General features: G+C 37.6%; 1 protein-coding gene across 3 annotated transcripts in view; it reads right to left on the minus strand.

Annotated features, from left to right (window-relative positions):
* The window catches only part of LOC131066542 (uncharacterized), a 148,367-nt gene that overhangs the window by 33,484 nt on the left and 97,896 nt on the right, over positions 1–16,987 (minus strand). Inside the window, exons 5-6 of one of the 3 annotated variants that reach the window (XM_058001476.2) lie at positions 416–535; positions 190–242 (exon numbers count right to left, since the gene is read on the minus strand). In XM_058001476.2, the coding sequence (XP_057857459.2) occupies positions 190–242; positions 416–535 (173 nt within the window). Of the gene's footprint in view, positions 1–185; positions 295–415; positions 536–16,987 lie in introns of all 3 variants that reach the window. The other 2 variants (XM_058001422.2, XM_058001360.2) reach the window with 2 other exon arrangements.

Here is a 16,987-nt window from a genome sequence, read left to right on the forward strand (position 1 = left end):
CATTAAATTTGTGTTCATCAAAAGATTATAGTGATATTTGACTATCATTTTCCCTTTCCCAAAGTAAAACATTTCGTCTGCATTTCCATTTTTGGAAGCTTCTTAGCTATCATTTCATATAACATTTTACAATTCATGTGCCCTTTATTTTCAAGTTTCTAAAAAACAAAGGAAAAATTACATACTCACTCCATGTGATTGCCGATACTGTACTTGTTTCTTTGACAATACAACCGCTGCTGCTGCACCACCAGCAAGTAGACCATACTTGTCAGTTAATGAAACTGCCTCTCCCTGTAGCAATGGGTCCATTCAATAATTCCCTTGTAGGAGTAATACAATCAAGAAACCATCAAATATATTGGATACTGTTCTACCTTATTACAATTATCAGAGTTCATTTATGTAAATGTACCTGAAGAGTCATGTAGTGACCACCTCTCTTCAGAAGTCCAATGCCTAATGCTTCAGTTTCAGGAACACCAATTGTGTCTAAGACTGCATCAAATTGCCCCTTTAGCTCTGCTTTCAAGTCCTAAAAGAAATAATATATTTGAAATGATTTCCTTCAGGCCAAATTACCAAATGACTTCACAATGAACATAAAAGAACATACCCAGATGTAACTATTCAAATATATAGCAATAATCAATAGGTAGTACAAAGATGAAAATATCTTGAATCGGAATGAATGAATCTTAATCATAAATGACACATTCATGAACAAGTGATAAATCTTATCAATGAGAATTGCCTCATAGGGATTTGTAAACTATAAATCATGGAATGGTTGTTTGGATGAAGGAAATTTTATGGCTATTATCAGATGCCCTTCATATGTTTGCCCTTCAAATCTTTTTTGCAATGAAATACTGGTCTCTGTTTTAGCTAGCAATAAGTTGTGTCTAATTGTTTGTGTTTGAATGGCTTACCCTCCTTTATATCTGAAAATCTCACTGCAGGTCTTAACTGTTGACAAGCCAGCACTTGTATTCAAGGCAAACACATAGTAAATTAGTACTTTACATTAATGCCAAAAAAAGCAATTCAAATCCTGTATGGTGTGTGTGCCTGTAAATTATGTCCATAGTTTTAATCTAAAGTCGGTATTAAGTTTACTTAGATCTCAAAAAGCTTCACCTTACAGTTTAAAGAACAGTTCTACCATTTGTGTTGTCTCACAAGAGACAAAATAAATGCAACAAATCATAAACACTCCATCAGATTATCTCCTTCTAATGAAACATTGAATAATTATTTTGATCATAATTTGAGAACTCAGACTCAGCAGCCCAAAGTAGGACTCAGACTCGAGACTTGGCAAAGAAGAAAACTGTAGTTTTACAAAAAAAAAATTAAAAAAAAATCAAATGATTTAGAGAACATAGGAGTCTAATTTGATTATCAATTTGTCATAATTCAAACCATACACATGTTATATGATCTTCAAATACTCAATATTTGAAAATTCATCATTCAAATTGCATAATTTCTTGATCTTCAAAATATTCTTCATCCTCCTCAATTGCATCCAATTCTGCTGGGGGTTTGGGAGTGGAGACCCTAATCGGTTTGAGGAACAGCAACAATAAGCTGCACAAAGTGCTAGTTTAAGCCAAAATATGAAGAAATGAACAAGTTTAAGCCAAAATATGAAGAAATGGACAAGAAAGTGAAAAAAGAAGTGAAAAACAATTAAGAAGTCAAAAACAAAAAAAACATGTTTTAAAACTGCCTTAACGTCTGACTAGATGCACAAGAGTCCTAGGTTGGGACTCACGAGTCATTGCCTAGATCTCGTGCGATCCATGCCCACGAGTTGATGAGTCCATGCCTGGACTCGCCAGGTTACAGCTTGTGAGTCTGTGGCACTTGGACTCGATGAGCTCTAGGACTAGCGAGTTTTGGCGATTTTTAGCAAAGAACTGAAACTATGCTTTTGATAATTTTGAGAAATATGCTAAAGGTATTGGCTCTTGGTTACTAATATGAGACATAGTAAAGATCCTTTGGCCAAGGAAGGAAACGGAATTCACCTTTCAACTGAGTTATAGAGAGACTGTCATATGTTGGCCTTAGGTGTGGTGATAGCACAATGGAGATTGGTGAAAGCTCTAATGCAACCTAAGAAAAATTTGCTTCCAAATGGAAGGATATCACACCATGTGACTCTAAAAGATGAAATGATAATTCAATGTTGTTATTAAATAAGGAGAGGAATACTCTTTACATAGAAAATTACAAGAGGATATTTCCATAACGGAAACAATCGAGAATAGAAACACATAAGGAGACATTCTTAAAAGAAACTAAACACGAAAAGGGAAAGATCCTAAACTGACTAACTGAATGACCATTATAGAAACATTACATAATTACTTTAATACCCTCCCTTAATGGTCATTCTACTAACCGTTGATTTTAGCAATCAGATTAAACAATAAATAACAGAAATCAGAATGCAATGAAGAACAAACATAAAACACACAGATACCCTGGGAAAACCTCCCTCTTGGAGGTGAAAAACTCAGCCACTAATCTCAGATCTTTATTAGGCAATACCAATTTAATTTACAATGAGCTTCACTCTTTAACAGCAATCTAATCACAGTAATATTTCTAGCCTAGGGCACGCGTTTGCTGCCCTTTAATGATGATTGCAGATATTCAAAGGTGATCATTGTGCTCTTAATCAAGTTCGCTCTGCTACTAATAAGGTTCGCTGAGCCTTCAATCAAGTTCGTTGTGATCTAATGATGCTTGCTGACTCCCAATTAGGATTCTCTATTTTCTAGATATGTTCTGCTGATTACTTCGTTGTCTTCTTGATGACATATAGAAGATATTCGCTCAATGAGATGAAGACAATTCGTTGAATGAGTTCACTGAATGAATTCGCTAGTCTTGTAGAGATAATTCGCTGATGTAATGTGTGTATCTAAAGCCATGCAATTCACTTGCTTATATACTTGACTTGAGGTGTCAAGTTAGCAAGTCGGCTTGCTTATATGTTTTACATTTTACAATTAGATTGCTCGATAGGTCCTGCCTCATAATGAAGTTATTGTCTTTATTTAGTTATACATTTTACAATTAGACCGCTCAATAGGTCTTGCCTCATAATGAAGTTATTGCCTTTATTTGTTTTACATTGATTTGGGCCTGTTGTGACCCTTTCACACATCACGCCATTGCTAACAGGGACCCCCCTCTTTTGCCAACTTCCTGCATTGTTAGGTTAGGGTTTTGGCTGCTTAGTGAGCAATTTTGTGTTTCCCGTGCCCAAGTCTCGGAGTTTTGATCATGCCTAGTGTCGTCTAGGGTTTTTGAAGTGTTAGGATCAAGTTACAAAAGATGATATTTTTAATGATCCTAAGTTTTGCTAAGTGTTTGACCATTTGAACGTTAACGTGTTTTTAAACGCGCACATCAATGATTTTAAAGTGCCAAGATATTCACAGACCTTTTGGAGTTGTTTTCTCGCTCCTAAGGTAATATTTAAGTTGGTTTCGCACTTTATTCCAATATTTTCCTAGCATTTTGCTCATAGTTTTGGAAAATAAGTATAAGTCCAGTCAAATTTAAAGTCGCTGAGTGATTTTGAGTGGTTAAAATGATAAAATCCTAAGGGAAAGTCATATTCCAAGGGTTAAAGGGTCAAAATCCATGCTAGAGGTGTTTTTCCCTTCACATTCCAGACTACCCAACCCATTCCCCCACTCAAAATCCATACTACACATGGGTTTCCCCTGGAATCCATACTGGCCACTAATTTCCCCCACTGTTTATCCACACCTAGAGCGATTTTCCCCTCGAAAAGCTAAAATTTGGCTAAGTGTCAAGATTTATCCAGACTGCCATCGAATTTCCCTTGGGAGTGCGGACTGGAGTGCAAGGATAATTCCATGCCTGGGTCGATTTTCCACCAGGATATTTGTGACAACTAAGGATTTTTGTCCAAATTTTTATCCAAATAGGGAGCGATTTTCCCCTGAGCATTTTTGTAAGGATTTTTGTCCGGATTTTTATCCAGACAGGGATCGATTTTCCACTGGGAACATTATGAAAAGTTTTGAGTCCGGATTTTTGTCCAGACTGAGGTCGATTTTCCACCAGGGAGGTATTTTTCCAAGCTAAGTGAGTTTTGAGTGTGGATTTCTATCCAGACACACATTGAATTTCCCTTGGGGGGTGATTTTTGCAAAATGAGTGCATTTTTGTCTGGATTTTTGTCCAAACTCATATCAATTTTCCCCTGGGATGGTTTTTATGTGCATTTTGATGAAGTTGAGCATGGATTTTTATCCAAGCATGGGTCGAATTTCCCCTATGGGGCAAATTTTGACACTTAAGTGATTTTTAAAGGGATTTCTCAATCCCAACCTATAGCGATTTTCCCCTGGAGGCCTTATTTTGGATTTAAATTGGAATATTTTAATAAATAAGCCCCATTTTGATTGCTTTTAAATAATTATTAAATGATTATTTAAAAATTAAAAGCAAATTTAATAACTTGCAATAATTATTAAATGTTTGAACCTTCTAGAAGCAAGTTAGGGTTTCACCAAGCAAGTATTTATACAAGTGTTTTTTATCCCACATTGCTTGTGTGGTGAAAGAGGGAGGTGAAAGCAAGTATATGAGAAGAACTTCAGCATTATTTTATTATTATTTCTGCCAGGTGTCTCCATGAAAGCAATTTTTCTCCAAGTTGGGCAAATTTTTAGCAAGGCATTTTTGTGAAGTGTGGGATTGAGGATTTATTTTCCTCCATTTTTTCCAACTTGCTGATCTATCCTCCTTGGCTGCCATTAAAGACCAGTTTCAGATTTTCAATTTTGCTAAGTTTGGCGATTTTTTCCAAATTTAGCAATTTTTGGTAAAAGTTGGCAAATTCATGATTGGAGACTTGGGCGATTTTTCCTCCACCATTTTTGCTGCTGTTCAGACCTTCATTGCTGCAGATTGCTGCCATTAACAACAATTTTCAGAATTTTGAAAATTTCGATTTTTTGCTAAGGAAGGCGATTTTTTGTGTTTGGGGTATCCAACCCCAACTTGGGCGATTTTTCCAGATTGCTGCCATCCTTCATTGTTGCAGATTGCTGCCATTGACATCAATTTTCAAAATTCCATTTTTGGCGCTAGACTTGGGAAAATTTTGATTTTGCTTGGGAGGTGTTTTGGTGCCATGTTTTGATGATTTCCATGCATGTTTGGTGGCTGCCATCATTTCCAGCCTGCTGATTTGCTTCAGATCTGAGGTTTGCTTCAGATTTTGACCTCCATTAATGACTGCCATTAATTTTCAAACTTAAGTTTTTATTGCCCAGCCAATTCCAACTTGAACATTTAGCATTTGGAGGCATTTTATGGAGTTTCTGTGCATTTTTTAGACCATTTTATCGCTGTTGCAGGTCTGAAACTCCATTGTTAGGCGGTTGTCCTCATAAATTTTCATTTCCAGCCACCTAGCCAATTTTGGCGAATTTGCTTGGGGCTGTTTCCTTAGCAATTTTTCATCATTTTCAGGGATTTAAACCACTTTGCAAGGTGCTGGTAAGTCTAAAGTATCCGATTTTCAGACTTGTCCTTAGAAAACTAAATTTTACCAGCCATACTTACATTCCAGAAAATTATTGTTTTCATCAATAAATCTGATTTTTTAATTGATTTTATGCACATTTTGAAGACTACAACATGTTTTTGAAAGTCTGATTTTTCAGGTTGTCTTTAGAATTTTGACCTCCATTGTTGACTGCAGAAGGTGTCTTCAGACATTCATTGTCTGAAAACACAACCTTTCACACCTCTCCTTAGTCATCACTTTTCCGGTATACTCCTTTGCATTTTTGCTTGCATATTTTCTAAGCATAAGGAGGTATAAATGAATTTTGTGGAAGGCTTCCATGCCTTAGTGTTGTCACACATTGAATTTAATTGCTAAAATTTACTGAGTGTATGGATTATTTTGCTGACTCCATGCTCTAAATTAGCTAAATCTCTAGAAAGTCAGGAATTTTATTACAAGTATTTATTTTTATCCTAGGACTAACTTCCAGCTTCGTACAGGTGCGATGTCAAAATCAGGATACAAGGAAAGGAAAGAGCTGTTGAAGACATTGGAGACTGGATTTTATCCAGGGTTTAAGATTTCATCCAGATGGAAGAAGATCACTGATACCAACATGCATTTCTTAGACTTCGACCAGATGCAGCATCGGATGTTCGGATCCAGAGATCAGGTTCCTTCTCCAGCATATGCGAATACTATGAAGAGTGGCATTTTCCATGCCATTGGGTTTCCACAATCCATACAGTGCAGTGAGTTGATCCTGGAGTGTGCACGATGTTACGATCCACTCACAAGAATGATCAAGAGTCCTAAGGGCGTTGTCATCGCCTACCTTGCTAAGGATGCCATTGCAGAGGTGTTCGGAATTCCACGCGGAATAGACATGAAGGATGTGACCAAGGAGGATTATGCAGACAGATACACGAAGAAGATGGGTGTATGCAAGAGTTTAATTAATAAAGAGTGGATGATTGAACCTAGGAATCATCATTCCAAGGCTCCCAAGACACTTATGTGCATAGATTTTAAGGAGGAACATAATGATTTGATATTCCTACTCAACAGAGTGATGGGAATGTTGCAGGGAGCAATATTTCATGGATGGATGTTCTACTTCATCTAGGATTGTCTTAGAGGAACACTAGTGAATTGGTCCAAGATCATAAGTGACAATCTGGATTTCTAGTTGAGGAATGTAGAGCGGTCCAAGTCATTCGCCATGACTTCTTACCTAGTGTACCTACTTGCACGATTTGTTTCATACAGAGGATTAATATGCAAGGGTGAAGTCGGAAATGGGCAAGGACAATTTAAGAGTTATGAATGCTACCCCCAGCTGAGTATGCACAGAATTGAAGACTACAAGTGAGTGAATGATGCATTCACTATGTACATCACACGGATGCTGCAAGGCGGAATACACAGAAGATTGTCCAAGGAGGCAACAAAATTAATGGAGAAATATGGATCGTGGTATATACAGTTCCCCACTTTCAAATACCTCAGGATTCATGGGTTTCAATCTGAACCCTACAGACTTCCTAGGTATCCAACCGACAGAATGATATTGTTCGACAGATTCTAGAGTTCGATGTTATCCAGAGAGAGAAGCACAGGACAGGAATGACATTCCCTATTTCAGTTGGGAAGACGTCAGAGGTTTGCCAATCCGCCATAGCCGCCAGCACTGCAGGTGAGGAGATTGCATTCTACAGATTTGCAACATATAAGAAAAGAGAAAGATTTGATCCAGACAAGAAGGTCGGGAGGATCAGACGAGAGAAGTTCACTCATAAGATTAAAGAGAAGAATGTGGTCTAGAATGTCAGTGGATTTCATGAGGAAGTGTGGACTTTTCCTCATCCCTGATCAGGTATTAGATGATAGGGATCATACACACCCACATTATGAGAATGAAATGAAGAAGGTAATCCTATTGCCAAATTGGTCAGAGTCAGAAGAGACTGACCTGAATGTATTAATGAGAGAAGTCTTGAATTTCTCCCGCACATGGGTAGATATGCAGATGAACAGTTTAGTTGACATGGGTGTTCCCTTCACTTATGAAAGGATGAAGCTGGAAGAGTCTACTTCCGAGGATGATCAGAGGACTGTCAGTGATGTCAGGATTCATGCAGACGAAGAGAGTCAAGCTCCCAAGAGAAGGAAGAACATGCCTGGAGAAGTCAAGGCTAGAGGGAAGAAGATTGAGGATGTGAAGAAGAAACAAAAGACTATCATTCCTCCACTTATCCTTCCTTCACCCCCTCCCAGTGTCTCATCAATCGAAGTGATTGAAGTAACAGAACAGAATAAGGAGACTCAACAGTGTTCCAACACAGTGATACTACCAGAGAATATTCAGGATTTCCATGCCACAGCAACATCTGCACCTCCTTATGAGAAAAATGATCAGCCGGAATCCCCTACTGTCCTTTTGGAAGTTAGCTTGGGAAATGAAGTATATGATTGGACTAAGGATAATCCTGATGATAATGATGAAGTTATCTCGGCACTGAAAGACCTTGATCGAGAAGTATGTCTCGATGATGGTATGGAAATGGCCGCTATTCCTGAATGGTTGAGAAGAAGCATGGAAAAAAGTAAACAAATGATAGAGGTACAGCCTATTGATGATATTGATGACTAACTAGCTAGGAGTGCCAAGAAGAAGGAGCCCAAGAGAGTGGAGATTTTGTCGCACATTGCTAGAGATGAGACAACAAATTTATTTTCATGTATGTTAGATTGAATGGAAGATTTGTTGAGTATATTTGTGTGGAATCCTTAATCCATACCACTAGCCTCTTGCCGCTGGTAAGTGTGCCTTGTGTGGTCAACTGGAGTTTGAGTAAGCATAACTTCAACTATTATGCGTCCGTTGACAAGCATCAACTTGGATGGTGTCTACGTTTGATGGTAATAGTCTGAAAATCATTAAGTATACCTTAGATGATTGCACTAAGCTTGTGTCAATACATGATTGCGAGACCTTGCCTGGTTTGATTCCACTAAATCCATTCACCATTTCCTACATTCCTAGGTTTAGAATAGATTTCCTGAACCCTATTCTTTTTCCCCTTGTTTTTAGTAAGAAGTAAATCCAGAGCCTTATTGATAAATCTTAAGTTGTCAGCACACCTATTCCGCATCATTCATGATAATCCAAACATTTGCGTAAGTCCCCAAAGTGAAACACAGCAATTCACATCAACCACTGAACTTACCCACTCGTCAAGACCTGACATGTAGAAACCTTGGAATCATTTTAGTTGATCTCATTCTTAGCATCTGAGGTGATTTTGTTCAAGGGAGGGTAAATTACTTTGGTAATTTATTCTGTATTGTTATGTGCATAAAAAACACATCAATAGGGCCCAGCCCCAATAATAAATCGTACAATTGGAAATTGTCTTTATCCGAGCTAGCTATTATTTTAACACTAACTACCCTACAGAAGACTTGACATAATTTGTAGGTCATTTGGCCATGAATGCATAGAAGACTGCCCCCTTCTTAGAATGCTCTGCGACATGAGCCTACCGTTGAGACCCTTCCTAGTTCTACAAAACTTTTGGATATGACCAAGTCTACCACAATCCTTTGAACATTCCAACATGATGTTGGTTAACAAAGTGATCCCTCCCATTATCTAGAGAAACCGAGATAAGCTTCTCAAAAAAGTTTGATTTTTTGTTGACAAAAAAATTAGCAAAAAACTGAAACCACGATTTTATGGAAAAGTCGACAAACCCTCCACCATGATTTCTTTTGGAAAAAACCAGAAAACCCACCACCATAATTTTTTATGCAAAAAAATCAAAAAACCCACCACCATGACTTTTTATGGAAAAAATCAGAAAACCCAGAAAATAGCAACACCCTTCATGATTTTTTCTGGAAAAGATCAGAGGACCCTCCAGCCAAAAAAATCCCACGGTTTTTGTGTGAAAAAATCATGCAAAAGCAAACAAAAACCATGATTTTGAAGAGAAAAACATGCAAAACCCTCCATGATTTTTTGTGGAGAAAAATTTAAAAAACCCATCTGTTGATGTGTTATCATTATGTGACACCTTCAAACACAGAACAAAATAGTAAGTATCTTATCCTCTCTTGAACAAAGACCTCTTGGATGCTAAACAATGTGATAAACCAAGATGACTCCAAGGTTCTGATAGTCAAGTCTTTACCTTATACACGGATAGACTCAAAGATTGTGATGTGATTTGTTGGAATCACAATGGGGACTTACATTAAACCAGAATGTTGGTATACTGTTGGAATGTGGAAATTACTTGGTTTGAAAAAAAGATAAAAGAGATGAAGGTTAAAAGAGACTACACTATTCCTAGCAATGTAAGAAACTATGAATGACTTAGTGAAATTCTACGACTTCGCTTTGCCATGCAAAGTAACAACGCCACAAAGCTAGTGCTATCTTCTAAGGTGATTTCTTATGACGTTCAAATCACCACCAACAACATAGACACCATCAATGTGATGCATATCAATGGGTAAGTAGCAGTCGAAGTTAAGTTTATAAAGAGTTCAGTTGACTACACAACATACTTCACAATCAGCAAAATACTAGTAGTGTGAACATACAAATTTCATCATTAACATCCACAATAGATTCCATCAATCTAATCAACATCATCTAACATGAGGATACAACAAGAAACCATGCAATATGTAAAAGAAACAACACATTCCACCATAAATTCAATTAAAAGGATGTTTATTTACAAGCTTGGCAACAATTTATGCCTTCTCCTCCTACTCTACTCCCAATTGCTAACTACTTGCTATTGAACTATTAACTATTAACCTTTACAAATGAGAGAAAGGAGCCTTTTATAGTGCTCTCACTACAATTGAATGGCCAGGATTAAATCTACATCAATGGCCAAGATTACAAGATAGAAACCCTAATTAGGGTTTGTTAAACGCATTACACAGCATTTAATGCTTGACCACTGATAAAATTACAATGAATACGACACATGTCCTTCCTTGAAAGTTAGACCAATGAATGATGAGGTTAGGTACATCGAACTTTGTGCCTCCTCATGGTATTTATCCTCCTCGTTGGATGAGTCAAGTGCATTGAATCTGGAAGCCTTGACTTGGAATGATATGATTGGGTTGAAGATGACTAGGCGCCACCTCAACTTGCTCATCTTGTAGTGGTTGAGGCATATCTCTTGGTACTCAACATTTCCAAGTGCCTACAAAATGAGATGATGGTAGGAGATATTCCCAAATTGTATCTTCCTTGGAGATCAAACCCTCTAACTTTGATTAACTCTTTTGGAACTATCTCCTTGATCCTGAATCTCTTCACTAGAAGCCTTCGTCCTGGATTACTCCCTTGAGTCAAGGGGATTGATTGAGGATTCCATGATCCTCAATCCATGTGCTCTTCCTCAAGCAATCACAGGTTGACAAGTGTCAACAAGGGAAGACTTGAGAGGGAAATGGACAAAGCCTTAAAGGCTTGAGAATATTGTTTTTAACACTTTCAGATTAATATAAAATCAAAAAATCAGAATTTGTTTCTAACTAAATTAATTAGATTAGAGATTTATAGTTTTTCCAGATTTAGGCATAGCAAAGAAAGAGAATAAATAAGAACAAGACACAGTTACCCTAGGAAAACCTCCTAGGAGGAAAAACCCAACCAGAAAAGATCCTCAGATCTGATTATGGATTAGATTCATATGATGATTACACACTTATCTGGAGTACAGATGTTGCTGTCACAAGAAGGATGGCAGATTTGAGGTTGCAGTCTACAAGATTAGCTCATTGTCACAGAGATAATGATTGCTGCCACTTGAATGTTATTCGCTGCACCTTTAAACTAGTTCACAGTCCTTCAAGAGGGTTTGCTATCCTTCAAGGGAATTCATTGTGCATCTACTAGTGTTCGCTGTCTGCTGCCTTCTAAGTATAATTCGCTAAACACAGAGATGCTTGTTGTAGGATATCAATGTATATAGGTAATCGCTACTTCAACCTTCACATTGAGCAGATATATATTTCGCATAGAGAGCTGTGGTGTATGTAATGAATGTGAAGTTGATATTCATTTATATGTGGAGCAAGGTTGTTTAGTTAGGTTGGCCTTGCTTTTATATTTAACCTTTTATTTATTAATTTCCCTTTTATCGAAATGCCTTATTAGGATAGGGTAGGCCCTATTTTGTGGGTGCACTTTAGAATGTGGCATGAGGTTTAGTATGTGCCATGAGAGAGGGCCCAGCCCTACACGCTAAAGGAGGGACCAGACCCTTAGGCGGATTCCAATGTTGCCTAAGGCAATTGGAGTCCACCAACCCTAATTACAAACAACAGAGAAGACATGAAGGAAGCCATTAATGGCTGAGTTGATGGGTTTGGACTTAACATAGGGTTGGAGGAATGTGTAAGAGTTAAATGGGGGTTAGAATGGTCACAGCCTATATGGGTTTGCTTGTTAAAGGGAGAAGGCTTTGAAGGCTTTGTAAGAGCCTTAATGGTTGAGAAGTGACCCTTCCCTAATCCCATGGTTTAGGAATGTGCAAACAAATTAGGGGGTGATTAGGCTAATGAAAGGGGGTTTAGAAATGATTAAGGGGAGGGTTAGTGTGCAACTTGCATTTTCTAGAAAATGCAAGTGGGTGAGGGGATTTAAATTAAATAAGATAATTATTTAATTAAATTCTAGGTGTGGGGGATAAAGGGATTTAAATATGAGAAAGGGGGTTTTAGGATAAGATGAATTAATTAAATAAATAAGTTTTGTTTATTTAATTAATAGTCAGAAACGGGGAATAAATTAATTAATGTGAATTTAATTAACAGTTGAACAATTAATAATTAAACAAATATAAAATTCATTTAATTAGGTAGGACAAATTCAAGTGCCTACAGTATCTATATGTGCATGTGTCTCAACTGACTCTATGTTTCTGAGAACTATGTTTGAATGTTTATACCTTGTAAACTACTGCAATATGTAACAGCAGATTGGACTGAGATATTTGATTAATGCAAGTGTTGTTTGTTCTCTATCATTAAATTATACAATATCTTTCATTGAAACATGTTTAAAGTGACTTCAAACTTCAATTCATGAAATCTGAAACAATCTATTCATATATGCAAGCAAATTGTTTGATGAAGTTACTAAGAAGGGAAAAGTGCAAAATTGGGCAAGATTCCATAGGGAGCTTGATGTAGATAGAATAAAGTACAAATTAGTTATAATTTGCATATTAGTTAAGTTGTACTTTTAGTTAATCGTCAAGTATGGTTATGAACTTTGTTGGTTGAAAATTTTGTACACTTGAGGAAATATACAAAATTGTGGCTTCAACCATAGTGTGTGAGTAAAACTCTCCTAATTAAGGGAAGGCTCCCCTTACTATCTAATACTAAAACTAAAATAGGATGGAACAACAGTCTTTCTTCTTTTTTCAAGAAAGCCAATATCCTTTTCTCTTCACAAAAAAGTGATAGCAATTTAACATAAAACAGCAATAACAACTTTTTGAAATGAAATGAGAGAAAGGAAACGAAGTTTCCTAAAATCTCAAAGACTTCCGTCACTTCCTTCAAGACAGGACAGCAATATCAAGCTCAAAGTCTTGACTATGTGAAGTCCTATCTACCCTTTTCTATTCTAATGATGTCAAGAACAAATTATAACAACACAAAGTCTAAAATAACTTAATTCTTTGTACACAAGACAACAAGAACTAGTGTGAGCTCAAAGTTTCACAACTATTTCCTATTATAAGAACTAGTGTGAGCTCAAAGTTTCACAACTATTTCCTATTATAAAATCTACTTCTAATCTCTCTCAAGAACTAGTGTAAGCACAAAGTCTTACAATTTTTTTCAATAGAACTTCTATTTTAACTAAATTAATCTCCAATACTTGCAGCACAAAGTCTGCAAATCAAATTTGATTAAGCCCTTTAAGAGACACCTGCAAGAAAGGTAATATTGAACATAAACTCAAGAATATAGCACAAAGTCTCAACACTTGAGTAATTTTCTTCTATTCCTTTCAATTCTTCAATTTACACATAAAAGCTCAAAGACTTCTTTGCTACAAATTTGGTGGAGTTTTTGCTTGCTTTCAAAAAGATAAAGATTACAATAGACCCCCTCAGGTATTTATAGGAGAGGAGTCTTGAGAAAAAGATGGGAGAATCCTAACTAACTTGAGAAATTCTCTCAACCACCAAGACTTATTCAATAACTAATTATGACTTATTCAAAGTTACAACTCCTATTCTAAATTGACTTGTTACTCATCTACTTGTAATTACAAAAGTGCAAGTAATGACTTGACTTGCAATTTACAAAATGTTTTTACAAGTAAACATGTCAAAAGAAAAACTACAACTAAGAGATTACAATTCTGAAAAATGCAACTAAGTGTTGAAAAACACTTAAGTTGCAGCATGTGAAGACATGAATCCTTAGAACTTTTGGATGTCGTTCATAGCTTAGCAGGATTCGGCTCGTGGGTGTTCTTGGCAACAATCATGGTCTTCACAATGGTATCATGGCATTGAAGAAGCATAGAGTTGTTCTTCTCCAAAGTAAACTGGATTTCCTGCAAGAAGATTTGATGTTTTATCAAAACTTGAATTGAGGCAGCTGAGAACTTCTTCTTCTAGTATCAACTCCCCATTCTGACCCATGATATTGCAAGAGGCCTTCTCACAATGAGAAACAACACCTTGGAATACTTCAACTCGCAATCTCATTGCGTCATTAATCTCTTCAACGAGGGATTTGAGAACGAGGGCTTTGTTCTCTAGGAGCTCTTCAAATTCTAGATACATGACCCTGGAAGGAATAATGTCATGCTCCTGAAGAACACTCAACTGTTGTTGAGGCATCTTGCACCAAAACGTCAAGCTACCTTCAACCCTTTCCAAGTTCTGTTTGAAAGTCTCAGAGGTATGATTCAATTTTTCTGCAATGGTCTCCAACTTTACCATCATTTGGAATATGTCTTTCAGCACTTGCACACACAGATCATGAAGCTGATCCACCCAAGAATCCAACGCTTGTACCTTCTGAGCAGCTCTTTCAACTCCCCGAATTGATTCTTGTGAACCGGAAGAACTTGAAGGATTACTCCTTTCACCAGCAAGTTTTCTGACTTTATGAACAGCTGCAACAAGTTGCCTATTCTCCACTTCTAGCTTGTCTTTCTTCGCTAGAAGTTCATCATACCATTGTACTAGTGAAGCTATGGATTGTTGGGCATCATGCTTGACCACTTCATGCATTTGCTTACCCAATTCTATCCTTATGACCCTATGATCAACAACTTGCATTTCCACGTGTGGCTTATCTACAAGGGGCTCAACAATTTATGCCACTTTCATTTTGTTACTGTCAACTGTTACCCTTGAGACCGTCTTGGCTTTTTTAGCAACCTTGGGCATAGATTGCTTAAGCTGCTGATAATCAAAGACATTAGAAGAAATTCCCTGCTTCTTCCTTTTGGGAGTGAACGAACTAAGCCATGGAGGTAAAACGACTAGTTCTCCTTCAATAGCAATTGAAGGCAAAGGAGAAGCAGTTTTTGTTTGGACAATCGTGGTCATCCTAGGGGAAGTGTCTGTCTGGATGGCAACCATGGCTTGTTCGGTAACTAAAGGACATGAAGATTGTTTCATAAACTCCTCAAAGCCGGAAGTAGAGATATCAATCTTTGACAAATGAATACATGTAGGAGTATCCTCAAAGATTTCCAACAAACTCTCTTGTTGATGATCAAGAGGTGGCTCAACTGCTGAAATAGGAACGGCATTCTGAGGAGACTCATCCACTACTGTGTCAGCAGGAGATAGAGGCAGTTCCATGGAAACTGAGGAGGGAATCTCATGAGGTGACTCCAAAGCCAGTGACTTAGGGGCATCATCTGATTGTTGTCGTTCATCTCGATCATCAGGATCAATCACAGGAATGTGAATCTGGGACTTTTCTTTCCCATGAACTGTCGCCTCCTTAGGAGGAAGCACCATTGCCCGAATAACCCGCAATTTGATCTTAGTGCCTAAAGATGATACACCTTCCTTGTTTTCAATCTGAATCTTAGACTTACGCCCAAGAGGCCCCGTAGAATAATCTTCTTTTCCAACCTCGATCTTGATGAGCCTAACACCGTTACCTTTGAGCCAAGTGTTGGTGTTAGCTAAGATGGGTTGAATCTCTCAAGAATGGAAGTGCATTCTTTATGTGCCCACTGGATTAAAGGAAGTGGGGCTTCATCAACCCTTCGTGAGACATACTCTGGATCAAGCACATTTCCATCATCAATCATCCCTTGTGGAATACCGACTAGGTTCAAATCAATAGCCTGTTCAATGGTGAGCCTATAGTAATCCATCTTAAGAACCTCCTTTTCTGTACGGAGATCCACCCAGATATCTTCTATGCGATGCACATGTATGAAGGACTTTTTGATTCTCTCCTTCATACCTCGGTAGTCAAAATCTGCCCTTGACTTAAACCTTTTGAGTTTTATCTCCTGCATCTCGGTCTCCATAGTTTTGGCTTTGATGGATGTGATGAGGGAGTACCGGCCAATCTTCAATGGGTTAGTTGTAGAAATCCCCATTCCAACCTTATCCTTGACAGATTGGTGTGCATGAACCGCCATGATTTATCTTCCCAACTCCATAAGAATAATCTTATCAGTTGAGTATCTAGGGAGCATGTATGGCTGCCCATTGTAACATCCAACTCTCATATAAGTGAAAGTCGGGAATTGAAGGAACAAGCAACCATACTCATTCACCCTTTCCCATGCCTCATCTAATATTCTTCTATTCTTTATAGTCTTGTCAAACTGACACATGAAATAACCAAAGAATGCATCTTGAACCCTCCTGAAATGTAATTTGTTGGATCTCAAGGGCAGCTAGTCATAGTACTCCTACACTGGTATAAGTGAGCGATCACCCTTGCTAGAAAGATCAGGGAAATGTCTAAGTGACGCTGCCAAATACACCAAGTATGAGTTCATGTAAAATGCCATAGTGGTGGGGACTGCTACAAGTTGTTTACACAAAGTGTCACTAATAATTTCTCCCCATGAGATGTGATGGGACTGCCTTGTGAACATGATAAACCGATACATCCAAGGCTCAAAAACATTAGAATGCTCAAGACCTAACATTCTGCTGAGGAGAGTAATGATATCACAATGGTATAACTTAGCCCACCTTGTAAAAGTGGCTCATGGCTCATGGATCCATCTGTTAATGTGACGTTTGCAATCCTTCTCTCTCTTGACATAGTATTCAGCTGCACTATCTTTGGAAATCTCCATATACACAGGTGCTGACGGTATTCTGAAGACTTTCTCAATAGTATTCACATCAAGGCGGATTA

The sequence above is a fragment of the Cryptomeria japonica genome, chromosome 7 (genome assembly GCF_030272615.1).
Source record: "Cryptomeria japonica chromosome 7, Sugi_1.0, whole genome shotgun sequence".
Taxonomy (NCBI): Eukaryota; Viridiplantae; Streptophyta; class Pinopsida; order Cupressales; family Cupressaceae; genus Cryptomeria; species Cryptomeria japonica.